Source organism: Hyperolius riggenbachi, chromosome 1 (assembly GCF_040937935.1).
Source record: "Hyperolius riggenbachi isolate aHypRig1 chromosome 1, aHypRig1.pri, whole genome shotgun sequence".
NCBI classification, from domain to species: domain Eukaryota; kingdom Metazoa; phylum Chordata; class Amphibia; order Anura; family Hyperoliidae; genus Hyperolius; species Hyperolius riggenbachi.
In genome coordinates this window covers 22,511,568-22,538,262 of record NC_090646.1, presented here as the reverse complement: position 1 = coordinate 22,538,262, position 26,695 = coordinate 22,511,568, and the positions used below count along the sequence as shown (strand labels likewise).

The 26,695-nt window shown below is 46.2% G+C and overlaps 1 protein-coding gene across 2 annotated transcripts in view; it reads left to right on the top strand.

The window, feature by feature from the left end:
* The first annotated feature begins 3,584 nt into the window (after positions 1–3,584).
* The window catches only part of ALMS1 (ALMS1 centrosome and basal body associated protein), an 82,688-nt gene continuing 59,577 nt past the window's right edge, over positions 3,585–26,695 (top strand). For both annotated transcript variants that reach the window (XM_068274149.1, XM_068274140.1), the window contains exons 1-3: positions 3,585–3,683; positions 23,299–23,482; positions 25,571–25,691. In XM_068274149.1, the coding sequence (XP_068130250.1) occupies positions 3,663–3,683; positions 23,299–23,482; positions 25,571–25,691 (326 nt within the window). In that variant the 5' untranslated portion in view covers positions 3,585–3,662. The remainder of the gene's footprint in view (positions 3,684–23,298; positions 23,483–25,570; positions 25,692–26,695) is intronic.

The following is a 26,695-nucleotide window of genomic DNA, read 5'->3' as shown; positions in this document are numbered from 1 at the left end:
TTACAAATAAATAACTGCAAAGTGGGGTGTGCGTAATTATTTGGCCCCCTTTGATCTGAGTGCAGTCAGTTGCCTATAGACATTGCCTGATGAGTGCTAATGACTAAATAGAGTGCACCTGCATGTAATCTAATGTCAGTACAAATACAGCTGCTCTGTGACGGCCTCAGATGTTGTCTAAGAGAATATTGGGAGCAACAACACCATGAAGTCCAAAGAACACACCAGACAGGTCAGGGATACATTTATTGAGAAATTTAAAGCAGGCTTAGGCTACAAAAAGACTTCCAAAGCCTTGAACATCCCACGGAGCACTGTTCAAGCGATCATTCAGAAATGGAAGGAGTATGGCAGAACTGTAAACCTACCAAGACAAGGCCGTCTACCTAAACTCACAGGCCGAACAAGGAGAGCGCTGATCAGAAATGCAGTCAGGAGGCCCATGGTGACTCTGGACGAGCTGCAGAGATCTACAGCTCAGGTGGGGGAATCTGTCCATAGGACAACTATTATTCGTGCACTGCACAAAGTTGGCCTTTATGGAAGAGTGGCAAGAAGAAAGGCATTGGTAACAAAAAAGCATAAGAAGTCCCGTTTGCAGTTTGCCACAAGCCATGTGGGGGACACAGCAACCATGTGGAAGAAGGTGCTCTGGTCAGATGAGACCAAAATGGAACTTTTTGGTCAAAATGCAAAACGCTATGTGTGGCGGAAAACTAACACTGCACATCACTCTGAACACACCATCCCCACTGTCAAATATGGTGGTGGCAGCATCATGCTCGGGGGGTGCATCTCTTCAGCAGGGACAGGGAGGCTGTTCTGAGTTGATGGGAAGATGGATGAAGCCAAATACAGGGCAATCTTGGAAGAAAACCTCTTGGAGTCTGTAAAAGACTTGAGACTGGGGCGGAGGTTCACCCTCCAGCAGGACAATGACCCTAAACATAAAGCCAGGGTAACAATGGAATGGTTTAAAACAAAACATATCCATGTGTTAGAATGGCCCAGTCAAAGTCCAGATCTAAAACCAATCGAGAATCTGTGGCAAGATCTGAAATCTGCTGTTCACAAACGCTGTCCATCTAATCTGACTGAGCTGGAGCTGTTTTGCAAAGAAGAATGGGCAAGGATTTCAGTCTCTAGATGTGCAAAGCTGGTAGAGACATACCCTAAAAGACTGGCAGCTGTAATTGCAGCAAAAGGTGGTTCTACAAAGTATTGACTCAGGGGGCTGAATAATTACGCACACCCCACTTTGCAGTTATTTATTTGCAAAAAATGTTTGGAATCATGTATGATTTTCGTTCCACTTCTCACATGTACACCACTTTGTGTTGGTCTTTCACGTGGAATTCCAATAAAATTGATGCATGTTTGTGGCAGTAATGTGACAAAATGTGGAAAACTTCAAGGGGGCCGAATACTTTTGCAAGCCACTGTATGTAGCAATATGGGGAGCTTTGCTATTCACTGCTATATTCGGCACAAAATTAGGCGAAATTTTCGCTAAAAATTACACAAAATGTTGCACATATTACCATTACATACTAAACTAATTACAATTTTGCCTGAAATTTTCCATTGCGATTACGATGCGCAATTGCGAATTTCGATGCGCAATTTCAGCCCAACCCCTCATCTGTGACTAAGTTGTAATTTGATCTCTCCCCTGTGTCACATAACTGCCTATGGCAGAGATGGCAGAAAAGCTCATTTGAAAGCACAGGCTGTTGACAATGTCTGCTTCCATGAATCAGGAAGTAGATAAACTTCAGACACACTGCAGATTTGTATCAGCTGTAACAAAAAAATATTGTTTGTTTAAAGGTTATTATGCTGTTGCTTATGTTTTAGAGCTGAGATGAAGTTCTGAGTTCAGGTCCGCTTTAAGAATTCTCAAGTTTCAATAAGGCCCCTTTTACACTATGGCGCTTTCATTATGTTGGCACGCAGGGTAACGCCACAGCAAGGACCTTTCTATGGGGCCTAGCACACTTACCCTGTCGTGTTGCGCTGGAAGTGTCCGATTCAGGTACGCGGCAGAAACGGTCTTCGATAATCGTGAGGACGATTGTGATGGAAAACCCAGGACACTATTCCCTGAATGTTTTATGTCTCCCCGGGTGCCCCGTGCAGTTATACTTTAGCTGCTGCCATCCTCGTACTTCTGCATTTGCACCGCCGGTCACTACCGCCACATACAGCACAAGGGGCACCTGCGTGAGGTCACACTATGCTATAACGCCAGACACCACATCATACCTCCCAACATTTTGAAATGAGAAAGAGGGACACTTAAGCCACACCCCTGCCACACCCATAATCACACCCCCGACATGCCCCTAGTCACGCATACGGTAAAGATTTAATAAGAAACATATGTTGTTTTATAACTCAAACCACACTGGTCCTTTCTATCCTGGTTCATTTTCCTTCATATTAACATTTTAGAATGAGTAATATATCAATTTAAAGGATGGGAAAAAAGTTTAGAGTCAATCCAACACATTTTTAGTAAAGAAATACAAATATTTCCATAGAAAGAGGGACAAGGTCCTGAAAGAGGGACAAATGAGGAGGAAAGAGGGAGAGAGGGACAGGGCTCCCAAAGAGGGACAGTTGGAAGCTATGCCACTTGGGTGCACAAATGCGGACGTACAAAGACAGTGACAGCAGGTAAAATACTGAATGGGGCAGTGGGAGTGGGCATAAAACATTAGGGGGACAGCAGCTGGAGGGGGTGGATGAGGCGTCATATAAGGCCAATTACCAGAAGATTTCATTCTGAAATTATTATTATTATTTAGTATTTATATAGCGCCAACATATTACGCAGCGCTGTACAGTGTATATATATATATATATATATATATATCTTGTCACTAACTGTCCCTCAAAGAAGCTCACAATCTAATCCCTACCATTGCCATATGTCTATATTATGTAGTGTAAGTACTGTAGTCTAGGGCCAATTTTAGGGGGAGCCAATTAACTTATCCGTATGTTTTTGGAATGTGGGAGGAAACCAGAGTACCCAGAGGAAACCCATGCAGACACGGAGAGAACATACAAACTCTTTGCAGATATTGCCCTGGCTGGAATTCGAACCAGGGACCCAGCGCTGCAAGGCGAGAGAGCTAACCACTACGCCACTGTGCTGCCCAAATCCTTCAAGAATCGAAATGCTGTTTCTGGCGGCCAACAGATCTCCCTCTGATCAGATTCCATCCGTCTCTTGGCCGATATATGTGTGGGTACATCTATCTGGCTGATCCCCATCTGTGGCAGATTACTTTCTACAGTACTGTATATCAGCTTGAATGTTACTGTGGCTGCAGTATGTCAGGTCTCCACCAGGTGGCGCTGTGGCTTCAGTATGTCGGGTCTCCAGCAGAAATTACAGTGGCCGCAGTATGCTAGGTCTCCAGCAGGTGGCAGCGCTGGCAGATGAGGATTTGGCAGCTGTCCGGTGTAGTGTCAGTGTGTAGACTGTATACCAGCGCTGGTATGTGACGCTGCTGTCCGGCAGGTGGCGCTCCTCCTCCCTCCCCGCTTCCCGCTCAGCCCCGGCAGCGTCCCTGGTTACGGGCAGCGGTGGGAGAGGCGGGGAAGGAGCCGGGCAGCAGTGCGCAGGCGCAGGGGAGCCGGGATAGCTGGAGATGGAGGCGGCGGGAGGAGAGGTGAGAGACGCTGGCTGTGCATTGTATACAGAGATCAGTGTGTGTATATGGCTAGCACTGTGTGTGTGGGGATCAGTGATGGTGTATGTGGAGGGCAGGTATACATAGCACTGTGTGTGTATGGGGGTCAGTACATGGCACAGTGTCAGTGTGTATATGGTGTATGGGGAGGGCAGGTATATATAGCACTATGTGTGTATATGGTGTATGGGGGTCAGTACATGGCACAGTGTCAGTGTGTATATGGTGTATGGGGAGGGCAGGTATATATAGCACTATGTGTGTATATGGTGTATGGGGATCAGTACGTGGCACAGTGTCAGTGCAGAGTATGTGTTGGTGGATAGGATCAGTGGGTAAGTACAGTAATGGTATATGTCAGGTATATAGGACACTATGTAAGCAGACAGTAATGGTGTGTACAGATGTCAGTGTATGTGTCAGTGTGTGTATGGGGATCAGTACATGGCACAGTGTAGGTGTCAGTGTGTGTATGGAGGTCAGTACATGGCACAGTGTAGGTGTCAGTGTGTATATGGTGTATGGGGGTCAGTACATGGCACAGTGTAGGTGTCAGTGTATGGGGGTCAGTACATGGCACAGTGTAGGTGTCAGTGTATGGGGGTCAGTACATGGCACAGTGTAGGTGTCAGTGTATGGGGGTCAGTACATGGCACAGTGTAGGTGTCAGTGTATGGGGGTCAGTACATGGCACAGTGTAGGTGTCAGTGTATGGGGGTCAGTACATGGCACAGTGTAGGTGTCAGTGTATGTGTCAGTGGATAGGGTATGTACAGTAGTGGTGTATGTCAGGTGTATAGGGCACTATGTAAGCAGGCAGTAATGGTGTGTACAGAGGTCAGTGTATGTGTCAGTATGTGTATGGGGATCAGTACATGGCAGTGTCAGTGGATGGGGGTCAGTACATGGCACAGTGTAGGTGTCAGTGTATGTGTCAGTGGATAGGGTATGTACAGTAGTGGTGTATGTCAGGTGTATAGGGCACTATGTAAGCAGGCAGTAATGGTGTGTACAGAGGTCAGTGTATGTGTCAGTATGTGTATGGGGGTCAGTACATGGCACAGTGTAGGTGTCAGTGTGTATATGGTGTATGGGGGTCAGTACATGGCACAGTGTATGTGTCAGTGTGTATATGGTGTATGGGGGTCAGTACATGGCACAGTGTAGGTGTCAGTGGATGGGGATCAGTACATGGCACAGTGTAGGTGTCAGTGTGTATATGGTGTATGGGGATCAGTACATGGCACAGTGTCAGTGCATAGTATGTGTTGGTGGATGGGGTATGTACAGTAATGGTATATGTCAGGTATATAGGACACTATGTAAGCAGACAGTAATGGTGTGTACAGAGGTCAGTGTATGTGTCAGTGGATGGGGGTCAGTACATGGCACAGTGTAGGTGTCAGTGTGTGTATGGGGATCAGTACATGGGACAGTGTCAGTGGATAGGGTATGTACAGTAATGGTGTATGTCAGGTATATAGGGCCCTATGTAAGCAGACAGTAATGGTGTATACAGAGGTCAGTGTATGGATGACATTTAGCAGGAAGCTGTATGTAGATGGTGACTACAGGGATCACTGTATGCTGGTCAGTGCACTGCTGTGATGCAGTGTGTATGATGTATGCTCTATGCAGGGCAGTTACAATGGATACCCCTGACAGACGTCACCCCCCCCCTCCCCATGGTACAGTGGCATTAGGGATCCCTTTTTTGCTTCCAATTCTCTCCAGGGCCCCTGAGCCAGCTGCAGCCCCCCTGACTGTATTGTGCTCCCCAGGATTGTTCCATTATTTCATTCCAGCCCATCAGAATGGCATACAAATGTTACTGAGCATGTGCAGAGTACTGAAGCCCATAAATGATCCCCATCATGCCCACCAGCAGCACTGAGGGGCGCTAGTCTAGTGTAGGGGACCCAGCAGGAATCCTCATAGGGAAATTCAGCTAACGTGATTGGGTGGACGGCACACTCTCCATCTGCCAGGTTTCCAATAGGTTGTACTAAACTACTCCCACATTATTCAGCCAATCACATCACTTTGTGCTGTAAGGATTCTCTACTGTAATTAGAGAACTGTTCCCTACGAGGTTTCCTGCTGGGTGCCCACTAACATTGCAACCCAAGTTACCAGCCCAAAGAAAGGGGGCACCGCAGAGTTTCTGGCAGTGTAGTCACTCACCTGTCCTGGCGGACGCGCTCCTTCTTTAGTCCATGGCACGGGGAATTCCCATCTCCATCCCCGCAGGAGTCCCTCTCCTCCATGTCCTGCTGCATGTTATTCCATGATATGGTGCTGGGTGAGAAGGTGCAGTCAGCGGGGGTGAAGACGGGAACGCACAGAGTCAGGGACTAACGCAGGAGCGTGCCAGCCGGACAGGTGAGACGCCACACTGCCGAATACTGTGCAGGGGAGACCTGGGGGGGGGGGGGGGGGGATGGCAAGACCTGCTCAGGGCCCTTGAGCTATTGCCCAGGTTGCCCTTTATGGTATCACCAACTAGGCCTGAACGATTTTAGGAAAAAAATGAATTGAGCGATTTCTATCCAAAATCACAATTTTGATTCAATTTACGATTTCCTTCAAATCAAGCTTTGTTCTTCCTGTGTGCCTCTCTCTCTCTCAATGTGCCCACTCTGCATCTCTGCGCCCCCTCTGTCCCCCAAGCTGCAGCTGTGCTGGACATACCTGCTAGCAAGAGTCCAGCGATGCCCGTCTATCCACTTAACCTCCTGCAGGCTCTAATACACGGCATACTTCCTGTATGTCATGTGACATACAGGAACCAGGAAGTATGCCGTGCACAAGAGCCGGTGTTGTGTCTGATTACGCTGCCTGTGGATTTGCACTGCCCCGCATGCGCAGTAGGAGACTATGCGGCCACATTACCTATTGAATGATGCTGCTGCTGCTACAATACTAAATATCTCCGCTCCCGCACCTCTGACACTCCCCAAATTTTCAGGGTAGAGAGGGGACCCCCCGAACTCCCTCTATACCTAATTGCAGCCCCCGAGCCCCGCTGGTTCCCGAGATAGATTTCTCTAATCTATCTCCTGAACCAGCATGTCTCGGGGGCTGCAATTTGGCATAGAGGTAGTTCGGGGGGTCCCCTCTCTACCCTGAAAATTTGGGGAGTGTAAGAGGTGTGGGAGCGGAGATATTTAGTATTTTACCACCAGCAGCATTATTAACTTTACACTGAGCATGCGTGCTACTCAGTGTGGGAGGAGCTTCCGGGCAGCGCAATCAGACATTACACCGGCAGATGGCGAGAGAGGATGGAAAGCGTTCGACTCCTTTCAGAAGGTATGTCCAACACGGTCGATGCTGCGGGCCGCACGCGCTGGGATTTGGGAGAAGTTTGAAGCTTCCTCAGACCTCCCCATGTGGAAATAACGTCATCACAGAAATTGCCACTTTGACGATTCCGAAATTGTGAGCTTGGTGACCACGATTTCAATTTAAACTCGATTTATCGTTCAGGCCTAGCACCATCCCTGGGTGTATGTAGTGTTTTCTACTTCCTGTTGTCAGTGTGTGTATATGGCGTATGTTGTTGGCTGCACAGTGTATGCAGAGGTCAGTATAGACTGAAGGTGGCCACACACACCATACAATTTAAAAGATCCAACTTTTCACCAATTCAATCATTTTCGATCAGTTGTCCCGAAAAAAATCAAGAGCTTTTCTTTGTTTTCGATTGATAAATCCGATCGAATTTCCTGTTTTTCTCGATTTTTGGAGATTGGACATGTTTGAAATTTCAGACCAACTTTATCATTAGTTGAACCTGTGGTTTTATTGCACTTTGGCATGTGGAGTTTCTAATAAAAAATACCAGCTTTTTTCACCATCTATTGTCTGACTTTTTTAGCAAGAATTGTATGGTATGTGATGGCTTGTCAATTAATTGATGTACAGTTCCAATCATTTTTTTCTGAGCTTTCAATTATTTTATTCATGACTAGCTGATTGCCCGGCGTTGCCCGGGTATGTATCTGGCTGGTGTCGGCTCCATCTACTTTTTCTAACCCTAACACACAATTACTCAATGACCAAGTTTGTGAGCTTTGCTGTCTTTGGTATCAATAATTTGCATTGAAATGAAAAAATCTGATTGGTTGTTTGTGGCTCCACCCCCTTTTCCAAATTTGAACCCCAGTCACCCAATAACCAACTGTACCAGGTTTGAGGCCTGTGCCATTAACAGTGTAAGAATGGTAGCAATTAAATATTCCCCTTGAAAAGCAATAGGTGAAGTTTGATTCACTTTTGTACGCTCCACCCACTTTTCTGAATATTAATCCCAGTCACCCAGTGACCAACTGTGCAAAGTTTAAAAACCTTGCCATTAACACTGTAGGAATTGCTGGTGTTGCCTCCGCCCACTTTCTAACCCTAACGCACAAACATTCAATGACCAAGTTTGTGAGCTGTGGGGTCCTTGGCAACAATAATTTGTATATTCCCATAGAAATTAAACAAATCAGATTGGCTGTTTGTGGCTTCACCCCCTCTCCAGCATTTGAACCCCAGTCACCCAATGACCAACTGTAGCAGGTTTGAGGCATTTGCTATTAACAGTGTAAAAAAAGCAGCAATTTAAATATTCAACTTGAAAATCAACAGGTGAATTGTGATTGGCTATTATAGGCTCCACCCACTTCCCTGAATATTAATCTTAGTCACTCAGTGACCATCTGGGCAAAGTTTGGGAACCCTGCCATAAACAGTGTAAGAAGGGCTGCAGTTTACACTTTCCCAGTGAAATTTGTTTTTGGCTCCGCCCACTTTTTGTAACCTGGACACAAAGTCACTACTCAATGACCAAGTTTGTGAGCTTTGGGGTCCTTGGCATCAATAATTTGTATTTTCCCATGAAATGAAACAAATCTGATTCACTGTTTGTGGCTCTGTCCCCTTTTCTGAATTTGAACCTCAGTGACCCAATGACCAACTGTACCAGGTTTGAGGCTTGTGCCATTAACAGGGCAAGAATGGCAGCAATTTTAATATTCTCCTTGAAAAGCTACATGTGATTTTTGATTGGCATTTTTAGGCTCCACCAACTTTTCTGCATATTAATCCCAGTCACCCAGTAACCAGCTATGCTAAGTTTGAGAACCCTGTCATTAAAAGTGAAAAAGGGCTGCAGTTTACAATTTCCCAGAAAAATCTGTTTTTAACTCCACCCAGTTTTTGTAACCTGGACACACAGTCACTACTCAATGACCAAGTTTGTGAGCTTTTGGGTTCCTGGCATCAAAATTGTGCTAATGGAAGCAGTTTATCCAGCAAAGAAATCTGGTTCTTTTTGGCTCCGCCCCTTTACTGAATTTGAACCCCAGACACTTAACGACCGACTGTAGCAGGTTTGAGCCTCTGCCGTTAACAGTGTAAGAATGGCTGCAGTTTCAATATTCCCCTTGAAAATCAATAGGTGAATTTTGATTGGCTCTTGTAGGCTCCACCCACTTTTCCGAATATTAATCCTAGTCACCCAGTGACCAACTGTGTGAAGTTTGAGAACCCTGTCATTAACAGTGTAAGAAAAGCTGCAGTTTTCCCATGTAAAAAGTTAGTTGTTTTTGGCTCCGCCCACTATTTCTAATTTTGACATACAGTCACTTAATGACCAAGTTTATGAGGTTTAGGGTCGTTGGCATCAATAAGTTGCATTTTACCTTTGAAATTAAACAAATCTGATTGGCTGTTTTTGGCCCGCTCCCTTCAGAATTTAAACCCCAGTCTCCCAGTGACTGACTGTAGCAGATGTTAGGCCTCTGCCATTAAGAGTGTAAGAATGGCAGCAATGTAAATATTCCCCTTGAAAATCAAAAGGTGAATTTTGATTGGCTGCTGTAGGCTCCACCCACTTTCCTGAATATTAGTCCCAGTCATCCAGTGGCCAACTGTGTCATGTTTGAGAACCCTGCCAATAACAGAATGGCTGAAATCAATCTAACAAATCTGATTGGCTGTTTGTGGCTCCACCCCTTTAGTGAATTTGGACCCCAGTCACCCAATGACTGACTGTATCAGGTTTGAGGCCTCTGCCATTAACAGTGTAAGAATGGTAGCAATGTAAATATTCCCCTTGAAAATCAAGAGGTAAATTTTGATTGGCTGTTGTAGGCTCCACCCACATTTCTGAATAATAATCCCAGTCACCCAGTGGCCAATTGTATAAAGTTTGGAAACCCTGCCATGTAAAAAATGAAGTTGTTGGCACCGCCCACTTTTTCCACCTTTGACATGCAGTCACTTAGTTATCAAGTTTATCAGCTTTGGGGTCCTTGGTATCAATACTTTGTATATTCCCATTGAAAAATAAACAAATCTGGCTGTTGTGGCTCCGCCCCCTTCCTGAATTTGGACCCTAGTCACCCAGTGACCAACTGTACCAGGTTTGAGGCATCTGCTTTTAACAGTATAAGAGAATGGTAGCAGCTTAAAGAGACTCCGTAACAAAAATTGCATCCTGTTTTTTATCATCCTACAAGTTCCAAAAGCTATTCTAATGTGTTCTGGCTTACTGCAGCACTTTCTACTATCACAGTCTCTGTAATAAATCAATGTATCTTTCCCCTGTCAGACTTGTCGGCCTGTGTCTGGAAGGCTGCCAAGTTCTTCAGTGTTGTGGTTCTGCTATGAACTCACCCTTTCTGGCCCCTCTATGCACACTGCCTGTGTGTTATTTAGATAAGAGAGAAGAGAGAAGCTGCTCTAATCAGCTGGATAAATCGTCCTCTGAGCTGGCTGGGCTTTCACATACTGAGGAATTACAAACAAGGGCAAAGCTGTTTGCAAGAAGAAAAGAGCAGCCTGAAACTTCAGTGCATGGGGGAAAGAAACATACAAATGATCTCTTGAGATTCAAAAGGAAAGCTGTATACAGCCTGCTTGTGTATGGATGTATTTTCTATGTGTGGACATACTGTACATCAACCTACTTCCTGTTTTGGTGGCCATTTTGTTTGTTTACAAACAAACTTTTTAAAACTGTTTTTAACCACTTTTAATGCGGCGAGGAGCGGCGAAATTGTGACAGAGGGTAATAGGAGATGTCCCCTAACGCACTGGTATGTTTACTTTTGAGCGATTTTAACAATACAGATTCTCTTTAAATATTCCCTTTGAAAATCAAAAGGTGATTTTTTTATTGGCTGTTGTAGGCTCCACCCACCTTCCAAAATCTTAATCTCAGTCACCCAATGACCAACTGTGCAAAGTTTGAGAACTCTGCCATTAACGGTGTAAGAATGGCTGCAGTTTATATTTTCCCAGTAAAAGTGGTTTTTGGCTCCGCCCACTTTTTGTAACCTGGACACACAGTCACTCAATGTGAATTTGGACCCCAGTCACCCAATAACCGACTGTAGCAAGTTTGAAGCCTCTGCCATTAAAAGTGTAAGAATAGCAGTAGTTTCAATATTCCCCCTTGAAAATCAATAGGTGAATTTTGATTGGATGTTGTAGGCTCCACCCATTTTCTTGAATCTTAATCGTATTCACCCAGTGACCAAGTGTGGCAAGTTTGAAACCCCTGTGATTAACAGTCTAAGAATGGCTGCAGTTTACATTTTCCCATTTAAAATGAACGGCTGAAATTTGATTGGCTGTTTTATGCTCCACCCACTTTTCCTGGATTTGTAACCTCGGTCACCAAGTGACCAACTGTGCCAAGTGTGGGGACTCTGGCTTGACTACTGGCAGAATGGCAGCCTTTTACATTTTTTCCATTGACTTGAATGGGTGGAATCTGATTGACTGTTTGTAGCTCCGCCCACATGTGCAGGGGGGCCGCGAGACCCCCAGAACATATCATCCCAGGTAGTAAGGGATCTGCATACCAAGTTTCGTTCAAATCGGTCAAGCCGTTTTCGAGTGATCGCGGCACATACACACACACATACACACACACACACACACACACACATACATACATCCGATTTTATATATATATAGATTGGGGTAAAATTGAACACGGGTGTGTGGTTCATTGGTCACATTTTTGAATTGTTACAATCAGTCAGAAAAATTGATTGCTATTCTTGAATTGAGCAGATATGTAAAAAATTGTATGCTGTGTGGCCATAAGAGCCAGTCCACACTAGGTCCGGAAACGTATCCGTGGCTGCGTTTTTCAAACCTGATGACAAACGGAGTCCCGGATACTAATGTTATAAATAGCAGCCAGCCTCACCCAAGTAAAAAACGGATCCGTCTGCGTTTCCGGGGACCCGTTTTGAAAACCTGAACGGAAGGTCCGGACCTGCTGCATTTTCACGCAACGGATCAGGACCACGGATACACGCAGGGGTAGTGAAAGCAATGAGAAAACGCATCTCCAGCTCCACAGGCAAAAAACGGATGTGAAAACACATAGCCTGAGCTTTATGATTGGCCCAAAAAATCCTCCCACTCCTTCCTAATGATGGAGACGTTTTCTGTCAGGGAAAAACCTGAAGGGAAACTGATACAAAACTGATGCAAAACTGATGCACTTTCATCAGTTTGCAGTACGGTGGTACTTCCCCTAATCTTCCCCGGATCCGGACTGCAGTGTCCATCCTGCAACTGTGTCTAGTGTGGACCCAGCCTAACAGAGAAAGGAACTGAAGAAAGTGTTCCCTCGTGGAACCCCCGACCTCAGGGAATAAGTATCAGAGTGGTTGCTCAGAGCCCACACACAGGTCAGCAGGCCGTGCCTTCCGGTAGCCAATCGCCTACAGGGGACGTAGGGGCATATTCACTAAACTGCAGTTAAAGCGGACCTGAACTCAGAACTTAGAACTTCCTCTCTGCTCTAAAAAGAAACAGCATAATTACCTTTAAAGAAAAACATTTCTTTGTTACAGCTGATATAAATCCTGCAAAAAATCTGCAGTGTGTCTTCTTCCTGCTTTCATGAAAGCAGACATAGGGTTAAAGAAACACTGAAGTCTCCGAAAATTCAGCTTTTTATTGCAAAAACCTGTTCAATTGCCCTAACTAAAACTCCGCATCCCAGCGGCTGAAATCTAACTGAATCCCCCCAAACTCCCCTCGCAAAATCCACGCCTTTCGTGTTCGTGGATTTTGCTGCCCCGGGAGGCAGAGCTTTCGGCTGCAGCTCTGCCTCACACGTGTTTATCAGTGCGTATCTCCGCCTCTCCCTCCGCCCCTCTCAGTGAAGGACGACTGAGAGGGGCGGGCAGAGGTGGCGATCCGGGCTGACAGACGCGCTGAGAGGCAGAGCTGCAGCTGAAAGCTCTGCCTCTCACGGAAGCGCTGCCCGCAGTGTGTCCCGGGGAGTTCAGGGGGGCTTAGTTAGATTTCAGCCGCGGGGATGCAGCATTTTAGTTAGGGCAATAATGTTGAACAGGTTTTTGCAATAAAAAGCTGATATTTTTTGGAGACTTTAGAGTCTCTTTAAAGAGAACCCGAGGTGGGATTTTATTATGCTAGTGGGGCACAGAGGCTGGTTGTGCACACTAACACCAGCCTCTGTTGCCCCATGGTGTGCCTCCAGGACCCCCTGCGCGCCGTTTTACCCCCCGCAGTGCTGGCGACACACAGCGTGTCGCCAGCACAATGTTTACCTAAGCGCTGTCTGTCAGCGCCCCTCCCCCGCCTCCTCCTTATCGGCGCTACCCGCCTGTGTCCCTTCCCTCCCACTGATTGGAGGAAAGTGACGCGGGTGGGTAGTGCCGATACGGAGGAGGCGGAGGAGCGGTGCTGACAGACAGTGCATAGGTAAACATTGAGCTGGCGACACGCTGTGTGTCGCCAGCACTGCGGAGGGTATAGCGGCGCACAGGGGGTCCTGGAGGCTGGAGGCACACCATGGGGCAACAGAGGCTGGTGTTAGTGTGCACAACCAGCCTCTGTGCCCCACTAGCATAATAAAATCCCACCTCGGGTTCTCTTTAAAGGGCAACTGAAACGAGGTATATGGAGGCTGCCATATTTATTTCCTCTTAAACAATACCAGTTGCCTGGCAGCCCTGCTGGTCTATTTGGCTGCAGCAGTGTCTGAATCACACCAGAAACAAGCATGTACCTAATCTTGTCAGCTCTGACAATCATGTCAGAAACACCTGATCTGCTGCAGGCTTGTCCAGGGGCTATGGCTATGAGTATTAGAGGCAGGGGATCAGCAGGGCTGCCAGGCAACTGGTATTGCTTAAAAGGAAATAAACATGGCAGCATCCATATCCTTCTCTCTTCAGTTGTCCTTTAACATCCTTTGTTAACAAATTAGCTGCTATGCTGTGGCATCCAGCTGACTCAGCTGAGAGATCAAATTACAGTTATAATTAGTCACAGATGAGGGCATATTGGAGATTAGGCATGTAACACACAAATAGTGATTTAACCCATGCCTCAGTTAGGAGTGTTTGAACCTGTTGCACACGGTTTACAAATACATTACGCCCGATATTATCATTGTGTGCCTTAAACTAGAATAATGTGTGTATGCTGCATTACCTTTATTACATTACGCTCTTCTTATCTACAGCAAGACATTGCACACGTTATGCCGATTACCGTACTTGACTTTCATAAGCATTCTACATTATACTATACAAGGCAAGCAGTGACATATTGTAAAGGGAACGAAAGGCAATTTTACAGCACAGAAAGGAGTCCAGGCTCCTCCCCCTATCCTTTTAGGGAGGAGCTAGGAAAGGACACAAAGCAGTCTCTCTCTGTACACACAGATCACCTGACACAGCACCCCCCTCCTCCAATCCTGCTGCTGGCTAGAGATTTAGTGCTTGTGGTCACCACTGCAGCTACAGCAGAGCCTCCTAATACTAGGAATCTGCTGTAGCTGCAGTGCTGGCCACAAGAGTTAATCTGTGGGTGGGACACTTCTGTACCCAGCAGTGAGTGCTGTTCCTTTGCCAGGGAGTGTTCTCTCTTCTTGTGACTATAAACAATTGAAAATAGATCCATTGGTCACTCGACTGTTTTGTATGCCTGGTAAACACCATGCAATTTCCCGGCAGATCGACTGGTCGCATCGATAATTTCCCAACAGGCACGAGCAGATTTCTGATCAATTTTGCAGCACAAGCACTGTACCAGCATTTGCATGTGAGTGTGTAAAGGGGTAACTGATTGTGCCGGTGTCTGTGTAGAAGTCAGGAGACAGATGTATACAGCACAAGCACTGTACCAGCATTTGCATGTGAGTGTGTAAAGGGGTAGCTGATTGTGCCGGTCTCTGTATAGAAGTCAGGAGACAGATGTATACAGCACAAGCACTGTACCAGCATTTGCATGTGAGTGTGTAAAGGGGTAGCTGATTGTGCCGGTGTCTGTGTAGAAGTCAGGAGACAGATGTATACAGCACTGCACTGTGCAGGAGGATTGCACTGCTGAATACACTGCACATGCCTGATCTGTCCTGCATGGTAAGGAAGAATGTTCTTTCTGCTGTTTGTACCACTCAGTCCCACTTGGCAGCAGCTGCCCGTTGCTAAGGTCTTGGTTGCTGTACACAAATAAGATGAATTGGGAGTGGGAAAAACACCTTCTATGTGATACAGAACCTCATGAAGACATTAAAGAGGAACTGTAGTGAAAACAACATTGTATATAATAAAACCCCTCTGTCCCTGCGTCATCCTCCTGTCCTTGTGTCCGTGTGTTCTGGCTACAGCGCATGTGTAGCCATGGGACAGGAGGCGGCGGGTGGCCGTTGGTGCACGCGGCAGGGAGCGCGGCCGGGCGTGCATGCGGCATGGAACGCGCCCGTGTGCCCTGGGGTCGTGTCACAGCCCTAGCGCCTGTTATTTAATGGGTGGGCTAAATAGCTAGTAATGAATAAAATTGCTTATTGTTTACAATATTAATTTACAGATTATTTAGTCAGTGTTTGGCCCATTGCAAAATCTTTCCTCTCCCCGATTTACATTCAGACATTTATCACTGGTGGTGACATCTTTAGTCCTGCCAGGTGATCTGTACGGAATGTTCGTTACTGAGCGTTTTATGCACAGAGGGAGATACTGCTTGCTTGGCACTTGGAAAAAGCTGTTATTTCCCACAATGCAATGAGGCTCAAACTGTCAGGGCCATGGTCATGACATCACACTGTGGGAGGGGTTTCACTACAGTATTAGTCATAAGTCAGGAGACAGGTGTATAAGCCACAAGCACTGTACTGGGCTGCAGCCATTGCTCAGTACTGCTGGGTGTTGTAGTGCAGCGGAGTGTTTGCCTTGTGATGTAGCTGTTTATCTCTCTGGCCTGGTAATTAACCAGCAGGGATTTATAGATTGCTGGCTGTGCCTTCCTCTCAGGGCTTTGCCATCTGTTCATGCCGTGTCCCGGCAACGTGTTATTGTCTTAGCTACCAGGCTGTGCATGAATATCTCTGCACCGTTACAGCGCACCTGAACTCAGAACTTCCTCTCTGCTCGAAAAGATGAGCACCAGCATAATAACCTTTACAGAAAAAAAACATTTCTTTGTTACAGCTGATAGACCTCCTGTAATAGATCTGCAGTGTGTCTACTTCCTGCTTTCATGGAAGCAGACATATTGTTAACATCCTGTGTTTACAAATGAGCTCTCTGCAATGGCAGTCACCTGGCACAGCTGAGAGATCAAATTACAGTGGTGACTAGTCACAGTTGAGGGGGAATTAAACAAGCTAAACTCTCTAAATACATACAGGGTGCATTCTCTGTTTTCCTTCTGCCCTGTGCAAGAGATCAGGTCTACTTTAATGGAGGCTTTGAAGAACCCCCAGGTATAGGAATTAGTTCAGGCGTGCTTTAAGGCCAATATAATCCCCATGGATACACAGCACTGAACAACAGTCAGACTACCATTGGCTGAAATAGTTCATATTAAAGCCCTGTCTAGATTTATAAATGCGGCCTGACAGATTACTAATCACAAAGTTCAGATGTTATCTCATTGTATAAAATGAGGCATCTGCAGCAAAAGATCCACTCTGGAACACTACAAGCATCAAGTATAGAGAGTCAATTGGAGGCATTGTGGGTGGGGCTTCGATTGCACCACCCTTCTATTTAGCCTGCAAGGGGGCAGGGCACAGACTGAATCTCTCTGAGAAGATTGTAGTGCATAGCTACGATGGTCTGTGGGACAGGAAGTGGCCAGTGTCTGGGATCCTGACCAGAGACTTTTATTTATTTGATACCGGCTAATTATAGGTAGATAATAAATTCTGTGACTTAAGTCACTGCACCTATCTAGGAATGCCATTGTGGCCAATTGTTATGATTTTTTTTCCAAGCAAGTTGTAAAGAAAAGGGTGGAAGTTATTTAAAAATGTATTGTAATTGATAAATGTATGTGTTTTGTGATATGAATAAGAGGCAGGTCTGTGAAGTTGAGGAGTCGGAGCAATTTTGGGTACCTGGAGTCGTAGTCAGTGGTTTCATAAACTGCGAAGTTGGAGTCGGATGATTTTTTTTGTACGAACTCCATAGCTCTGCTAGGCTATGGAGTCGGAGCAGTTTTGGGTACCTGGGGTTGGTGGTTTCATAAACTGAGGCGTCTGAGTTAGAGTTGGATAATTTTTGTACCGCCTCCATAGCCTTGCGAGGGAGTTGGCGTGGGAGTTGAGGAGTCGGAACAGTTTTGGGTACCTGGAGTCGGTTTCATAAACTGAAGAGTTGGGTGATTTTTGTACTGACTCCAGAGCCCTGCAAGGGCTGTGAGGGTGGAGTCGGAAGTTGTAGAGTGGGAGCATTTTTGAGGTGGGAGCATTTTTGGGTACCTGGTGTCAGTGGTTTCATAGGAGTCCGGTGGTTTTTGTACCAACCCCACAGCGCTGATAAGGGGTCATGGAGATGCCTGGCTTGCCTCCTCTTTGTCCGGCCAACATCCGGTATGACATCTCCCCGTCTGCGGTGATGAAGGCCGCCTGGTAAACTCGCATGAAGAAAACAAGCTGTTAATGCTTTACTCTGTGACATTAGCGGCACGCTGCGTTCCCTGCCTCCTCTATTTTTCCTAATGACTCATTATCAACATTTAATTAAAAGATCGCTGCCAGCGGAGCTTTGTTTTCCTTCCAGAGAAATCGTGGTTACATAATGGGGCAGAACAAAGCGGCGCCCCCTTCTTTCGCTCCTTACGCTAACGAACGGCTAAAAATAGCCTCGCGGAGCGCCAATCCCGACTCCAACTCGGAAGAGGCAGAGCACTTGTGTGGAGGTAAATAACCGCATAATAAAAGTATAGAAAGGATTTTAATTGGCGAGGAAGTTTAGAGAAAGAGTCATAAATGACTTTTTTCCGAGGCTTTTGTCTCTACTTTTTGATATTTTTGTTTTATATAACTCAGCGGCGATGCCGTTGAATGGTTTATAATCAATACGCTGTTTCCGGAGGGTAAATATACACGCGCTCCTTCCTGTCCTCTTTACACCATAATCAAGTTTTTCGTCTGTTCAGAATTGACGTGTTTGCGGAGGGGGGGTGGTCTTTGTTTACCTGTTACGCAGGTAGGTGTGTGGGATTGGTTATGCAGATGTGAAGTGTTCCTCGTTACGTTACTTCAGTCCGTCAGAGTCCAACTCTGACAAGTAGCATAGGCTAGGCTTGAATCATGAGGTGGGGGGAAGGGGGTGCTCTTAGCATTGCCTGCACCACTGTAGAGGTTTCCTGTCATGGCTTTCAGAACCTGGCTGTAAAAAAATATATATATATATACAATTATTTCACCTCTTTCTACTGCTGCTGATGAGGGTGTGATTTAGGTGAGGGACACAAGTAGGTTTCATACCAGGTCTTTGTTCCACAGCACTGTTGTCTGTAGTGTTGTTTCTATGTCTAGTTTTGGCCTAAGAACTTTAATTCTTGTCTGAGGCTTTGGTTTATCTCCCTCCAGCTTAGGCCTACTTCCTGTCGTCTGTAGTTTTGGCAGAGTCGAGGAGTCGGAGCAGTTTTGGGTACCTGGAGTTGGAGTCGGTGATTTCATAAATTGAGGAATCGGATGATTTTTGTACAAAATCCACAGCCCTGGCAAGTATTAGACTAAGGAGTCGGAGCCATTTTGGGTACCCGGAGTCGGAGTCGATGGTTTCATAACCTGAGGAGTTGGAGTCGGAAGATTTTTGTACCGACTCCAAAGCCCTGGTTTCTTCCCCCAGCTTAGGTCTACTTCCTATTTGTAGTTTGTGTTTCTCCCTCCAGCTTAGGTCTACTTCCTGTCTGTAGTTTTGGCGTTTCTCCCTCCAGCTTAGGCTTACTTCCTGTCTGTAGTTTTGGCATTTCTCCCTTTGGCTTAACTCTCTCCGTACCCACAGTCTCTGGCCCCTTAAAGGACAACTGTAAACCTTTAAAAAAACAGTTACCTTTTCACCGAAGAAGAGGGAAGGCTCAGGATCCCTTAGACCCTTCCCGTTCCTCTCTAAATCCCCTCTGTCCATTTCCAGGCCCCCATTCCATTCTTAGTCTTTAATGTGGAAGAGGCCTTCAGGTCTCCTCGGAAGTACTCGGATCTCTGAGCACTTCCATAGCCGAGCAGCTCCATACTGTGCATATGTGAGCACCAACTCACTCGAGCGCAGTACAGAGCTGTTCATCTTTGGAAGTATTTAGATACCTGAAGATGCAGCCGGTGGGAGATTTGAACAGGGGCCCGGTGGTGGAATGAGGGGAGGCAGAGAGGAGTGGGAAGGCTCTACGGCCTCTATAGCCCTCCTTCCCCTTAAGTGACTATCTGGCTTTTTCTTTTAAATGGTTACCGGACCAGAGACATCTGCCTCTGACTGGCACACGGAGCTCAGCCATGTTTTAGACAGCTGGGCGATGGGAACGGTGAGAGTGATGGAGAGCTACGCCCTGGCAGGAATACCGGGCATTAAATGGTGTGTACATTTCAGTTAACTCGGTCCAGAAGCGATAAAACACGCTTCTCTCTGTAGTGTTGGTGTTTCTCCCTCCCAAATAGTTCTACTTCCTGTCTGTAGCTTTGGACTGGACACTCCTGACTGCAGTGTTGGTGTTTCTCCCTCCCAGATAGTTCTACTTCCTGTCTGTAGCTTTGGACTGGACACTCCTGACTGCAGTGTTGGTGTTTCTCCCTCCCAAATAGTTCTGCTTCCAGTCTGTAGCTTTGGACTGGACACTCCTGACTGCAGTGTTGGTTTTTCTCCCTCCCAGATAGTTATACTTCCTGTCGGTAGCTTACGGCTGATCACTGCTGACTGCAGTGTTGGTATTTCTCCATCCCAGATAGTTCTACTTCCTGTCGGTAGCTTAGCACTGGTCACTGCTGACTGCAGTGTTGGTGTTTCTCCCTCACAGATAGTTCTACTTCCTGTCTGTAGCTTAGGACTGGTCACTCCAGACTGCAGTGTTGGTGTTTCTCCCTCCCAGATAGTTCCACTTCCTGTCTGTAGCTTAGGTCTGGTCACTCCTGACTGCAGTGTTGGTATTTCTCCCTCCCAGATAGTTCCACTTCCTGTCTGTAGCTTAGGTCTGGTCACTCCTGACTGCAGTGTTGGTATTTCTCCCTCCCAGATAGTTCCACTTCCTGTCTGTAGCTTAGGTCTGGTTACTCCTGACTGCAGTGTTGGTGTTTCTCCCTCCCAGATAGTTCTACTTCCTGTCTGTAGCTTAGGATTGGTCACTCCAGACTGCAGTGTTGGTGTTTCTCCCTCCCAGATAGTTCCACTTCCTGTCTGTAGCTTAGGTCTGGTCACTCCTGACTGCAGTGTTGGTATTTCTCCCTCCCAGATAGTTCCACTTCCTGTCTGTAGCTTAGGTCTAGTCACTCCTGACCGTAGTGTTGGTGTTTCTCCCTCCCAGATAGTTCTACTTCCTGTCTGTAGCTTAGGTCTGGTCACTCCTGACCGTAGTGTTGGTATTTCTCCCTCCCAGATAGTTCCACTTCCTGTCTGTAGCTTAGGTCTGGTTACTCCTGACTGCAGTGTTGGTGTTTCTCACTTTGGCCTAAGTACTTTACTTCCTGTTGCTTTACTTTCTGATGCTAACCCTAAATGATGTGTAGCCCAGACCTTCTTTCACTAACCAATAAAAATAACCTTTCTCTACCCCCAGCCATCATTAATGATACCTAATTATAACCGTCCAATATGTACCTCTGTGTCCTATTGTCAGCTGGCGGACGACCAGTAAATACTTGAGCAGCCAATGGTGCCTGGTCCTCCTCTGCAGTATTCTGAACTTCAAGTCCAGGATACAAAAACGGTTTCAGGCTAATCCCCTATCTAATGTAACATTGTAAGGGTGTAAAATAGTAATAGAGACAAAAAAGGGCACACAGACACCGGCAGCCCGATCTGGTGTAATTTTGCTTGGTGGAGATAGTATAATACACAAGTGAAGATATACTCACAAGGGTGGGTTGTCTTCTGAGGCAACCACAGGAAGTGCCGTCCACACTCTGCCTTTCAAAAGAGATTTTGGTTGCGGCTCCAAAAACATATGTTCACCCTGCAAAAGGACTTGCGTGGTGAGAACCCCACTAATATAAGGTGCAAAGGACAAACCAGATCAAGTGTTGGAGGTGCCCAAAAGGTAAATCAATATTTCAGAGGTATGAAAGTCCTGTGATTTGTGAACAAAAGGATAACTCGGAGGGGGGGGGGGTATTCCAAAACTTTTGTTTACATTAAGCACAAATGACCTCTTAGTGGTAAGAGGTCATTAAAATAGGTAAGAGGAGGTAAAATTGGTCAATGATTGGCCAAACAAAACTGGATGTGTGTATGCACCCTTACAATCTTTATCAAGTGTTTAGAGGTGCCCAAAACAAGGGGTATTCCAATACTTTTATTTACATTAAAAGACCACTATCACTAAAAAAAAGTAGTCCGTTAAAATCTGACAGAACCGACAGGTTTTGGGCTAGTTCATCTCCTCATGGGGGATTCTCAGGGTTTTCTTTGTTTTCAGCAGCATTTCCTGAACAGCAGTTGCAAAGTCTGACAGAATAGTATGCAAGTGACTAGGGAGGCTGGCTGGTATCTTACTATTATGGCACTTAAACTGCTGTTCAGGAAATGCTGTTGAAAACAAAGAACACCCTGATAATCCCCCATGAGGAGATGGACTGGCCCAAAACCTGTCAGTTCTGTCAGATTTTAACTGCCTACATTTTTCGCGATATCGGTCCTTCAATGTAAATCAAAGTATTGGAATAACCCTTTTTTTGGGCACCTCCAACACTTGATGCAGAGTGTAAGGGTGCATACACACATCCAGGGGCTCGATTCACAAAGCGGTGCTAACCTACTTAGCACGTCTAAAGTCTTTAGATGCGCTAACCAGGGTGCTAAGTAGGTTATCACCGGATTTCTCAATCAGATCGCGCGCTAAGTTTGCGCGCATAAAGTTTTACGCGCGCAAAGTTTTACGCGCGCTAAGTCCTATAGGCTTTAATGGGCACTTCGCGCGGTGCGCCCTGCGCTCTGTGCAGTACGCGCGTAAAGTTTTATGCGCATAAAGTTTTGCGCGCGTAAAGTTTTATGCGCGTAAAGCTTGTTTAGACGTGCTAAGGGGGTTTTCACAGGCGTGCTAACAGTTAGCACCGCTTTGTGAATCAAGCCCCAGGTGTGTTTGGCCAATCATTGACCAATTTTACCACCTCCATGTAGTATGACGGCTAACAGCTTTTGAATACTATGAACAGGTTTTGCAGGTAAGCTCTCGTACTGCATGGAAGTGGCCTCCTCTTAGGAGAGAGCCTAACGCCGCTTGAAACAGATCCTAGTGTCCGAAACCGCGTCTGCTGCTGTTAGTAGCTACCTCCCTGTTTTATCACACTAATATCCTACTAATATAATAAATGGGAACGTTCGGATGTTTGGATGTTTGTTACTCGATCACGCAAAAATGGCTGAACGGATGTGAATGAAATTTGGCACACACATAGTACATTACCTGGAATAAAGTATAGGATACTTTTTATTCCCATAACCAAAAAGTGGGCGGAGACAAATACAAATTTCACTGGGAAAATGTAAACTGCAGCCATTCTTACACTGTTAATGGTAGCGTTCCCAAACTTTGCACAGTTGGTCGCTGGATGACTGGGATTAATATTCAGAAAGGTGGGTGGAGCCTACAAAGGCCAATCAAAATTCACCTATTTATTTTTAAGGGGAATATGTAATTGCTACCATTCTTGCACTGTTAATGGCACAAGCCTCAAACCTGGTACAGTTGATCATTGGGTGACGGATTCAAATTCAGAAAAGGAGGTGGAGACACAAACAGCCAATCAGATTTGTTTCATATCAATGCGAATTATTGATGCCAAAGACCGCAAAGCTCACACACTTGGTCATTGAGTAATTGTGTGTTAGGGTTAGGAAAAGTGGGCGGAGCAAACAGCCAGGCAAACAATACATACCCGGGCAACGCTGGGTAATCAGCTCATCTTTAAGTCTTCAATAAAGAGCTTTATCTACCCCCGTGCTGCTGCAGAGTTTTTTGTTTTGCATTACTGAAATAAACAGACTTGTGCAGGAGAGACGGGTGTGATTGTGCAGTGAAGCTTGCTGTGTGTTAGTTTCTCTCAGTGAAAGTGAACCTGTCTTTATTGATATCAGCATGTAGTCACGTAATCCTCTGTGTATTCCAGGCGGCGCAGTCATGGTACCAGCTCCCGGCGGAGGTGGATGCCAGCGGCTTTGTCTCCACCCTGATGGAGGCGGGATCCCTGGCAGAGAAGACCAACCTCACCAGCATAGAGGAAGGCACCATCCAATCAGAGGTGGATCTGGGGGCGGGGTTTCCTGGTGTCCCCACACACTCCATGCACCTCGGTACGGACATATTCTTCTGCTAGAGATTTTTAAGGTCATATTTATAAAGGTGGAAAGCTCTTTGCTTGTGTATTGGACCTTAAAGGACACCTGACCCTAAGCAAAGCTACCTAAGGTAAGCCCAGGGGTTTGTACAAGCTGGATCCACACACCTCTGTGCATTGTCCGTTCCTCCCCTCGTTCCCCCAGTCCCCATAATCCCTGCTTGAAAAATCAGACTTTTAGTTAAGTTCAAATATTCAGACAGGAAGAGGCGGGCTTCCTGGAATGTTCCCTCGTTTTCCGCTTCCCCACCCCATTCACTCCTGTTAAGAGGAGGATATGGAAGGGAACGTTGCCACAAGCCCGCCTCTTCCTGTCTGAAAATTTGACTTTAGTCAAAAGCCTCATTTTTCAGGCAGTGATTGTGGGGAACGGGGGGACCGAGGAGAGCAACGCACAATGCCCAGAGGTGTGTGGATCCAGGATGAACCTCTGTGCTTTTCTTATGTAGCTTTGCCTCCGGTCAGGAAACTGCGCCTGCACCAGTACAGTACTGTTATATTTGCCCGTTCATGGTAAATGTTGCTTCATACCCCCTTCCAGCACAGGGAGATGTGTCATGAGGCATTTGCTGCCCTGTCAAACCAATCAAGACCCCAAACTCCAGTCTATATAAGCAGCAGGGACTCGGATGTGAAAATAAGCTGATGAGATATTGAATTGTATGTGAACATTAGTAGCAAAGAAATGAGTCTCGTATTGTTTTCCGGTACAGGAAGAGTTAAGAAACCGCTATCTTTGCAAAAGAGCTTCTCTGAGCTATTCAACCCTCTGTGTCAATACAATCCTGTTTTCTGAAGCACGTAAACAGCCAAGAAACAGCAAGAGACGGCTTCAGATAAGGTTTTACTGGAGGAAAGATCAAAGAGTCATTTTCTGCTTTGTTTTATAGCTTAAAAGACCAGAGTGTGGTTTCTAAACTGCAAATATGACAGAATGAAGCAGTGTTATAAATAAAGCCATATAACTAAAAATAAAAATGAGGCTCTTTTCGTTGCTACTGATGTTCTATTAATTATCCGTACTACACATACAATTCATTATATTATAAGGGGTTTTTCCTCTTCAGGTTTGCTGCAGGGGAGGCAGGAATAACGGATGTGTAGTACAGCGGGTGTACCGCCCCCCTCGTTGCTTCCATAGGTGAGTGACATCACTGATAGTTGTCACAGGCCACCTGTTATGTGATGCCAGGCTGCCCCCACCCTGTTCCCAGTATAACAGCAATGTGGTGAGGGTAGCACAATTCACCATTAAGGGGAACCCTAGGGAAAGGCTAAACCTACTCTATCCGTTAATCAGCGGTAACACATGGTACTGTGCTTTCAATCGGTGCTCTTGCCCCAGGATCTGATCTATATTGCTGCAAAAGACATTTTGGTTTTGAATGTAAAACGCCGCCCATATTTTCCCCAGGCCCTGTGGGTGGAGCTGCTACTAGGCCCAGCATTATCACATTGGTCAGATTTCAAGAGGGGGCGGGGCAGAGAGAAAGCATTATTTGTTGAATCACAGATTGTACTTTCAGTGTAATTTGCCTTCTTAATACAGTAGGTATTTGCAATAATTCAACTCTAAGTGAGCGACTGGTCTCCCACAATACATCACTGCTTAATATGCTGATTATTTCTTTTGCCCTTGAAGCCAGGCTCCCATCAAGATCCGCTGGTGTATAGCAAGCCACTTTTATCCACAGTACCACATTTTATTTTAAAACTATAGCGCTTTAAACCTGAGAAATAATGATTTTTTTTTATTTTTACATTTTTGTTCTTATTATTCCCATTAAAATGCATTTCGAATAAAATAATTATTAGTAAAAAGTACCACCCAAAGAAAGCTTAATTGGTGGTGGAAAACAATGTATACATTATTTTGTTGTGATAAGTAATGATTAAGGTATTGGGGAATGAAAGGGAGGAGTGCTGAAATGTAAACATTCCTCACGTCCAGAAGGTTAAAACAACCCACGGGCTCAAATGGTTAAACATGTGATCCAAGCATTACTCCATCTTCTTATAACATGTCCTCTTGTCTCCATCCCAGGTCTCCAGGACAGCCGCCTATCCCCGTGCCTCCCTCTCCTAGCCTCCGACTCCTCCCAGGCACACAAGCTCTTTGACGATACCGTATTCCAGCAGACAGAGACTGAGTTTGCCCCGCTTCGGTAGGAACGCCATCCTTCTCCATGAAGACAGGAGAGTCTCTGGCTAGACTGTATTGTTTTGGCTCTACAGCTGGTGGAATCACCAGAGAGTGAAACCGATCTCTCCGTTCCTCAATCATCTGTGTGTAGGGCCTGTACACACTGGCTGTGTTGTGCTGCGATTTTAGAATTGCATGCAAAGCTTTCATGAAAATAAAGCAAATCGCGGGGAACTGTACACAGTGGTCCGATGCAGTTTCTTTTTTTATATTCATGAAAAATCGCATGCGATTTTAGATCACAACCCAGCTAGTATGTAACTAGACCTGAGAGGGACGTGATCCAGCTGAGATCTTGGGCTTTCCCATTGGTCAGCTGAGATCCTGGGCTTCCCCATTGGTCCAGCTAAGATCCTGGGCTTCCCCATTGGTCAGCTGAGATCCCGGGCTTCCCCATTGGTCAGCTGAGATCCCGGGTTTACCCATTGGTCAGCTAAGATCCTGGGCTTCCCCATTGATCCAGCTAAGATCCCGGGCTTGCCCATTGGTCAGCTGAGATCCCGGGCTTCCCCATTGGTCAGCTGAGATCCTGGGTTTCCCAATTGTCAGCTGAGATCCTGGGCTTGCCCATTGGTCAGCTGAGATCCTGGGCTTGCCCATTGGTCAGCTGAGATCCTGGGCTTGCCCATTGGTCAGCTGAGATCCTGGGCTTGCCCATTGGTCGGCTGAGATCCTGGGCTTGCCCATTGGTTGGCTGAGATCCTGGGCTTGCCCATTGGTCAGCTGAGATCCTGGGCTTGCCCATTGGTCAGCTGAGATCCTGGGCTTGCCCATTGGTCAGCTGAGATCCTGGGCTTGCCCATTGGTCAGCTGAGATCCTGGGCTTGCCCATTGGTCAGCTGAGATCCGGGGCTTCCCCATTGGTCAGCTGAGATCCCGGGTTTACCCATTGGTCAGCTGAGATCTTGGGCTTGCCCATTGGTCAGCTGAGATCCTGGGCTTGCCCATTGGTCAGCTGAGATCCTG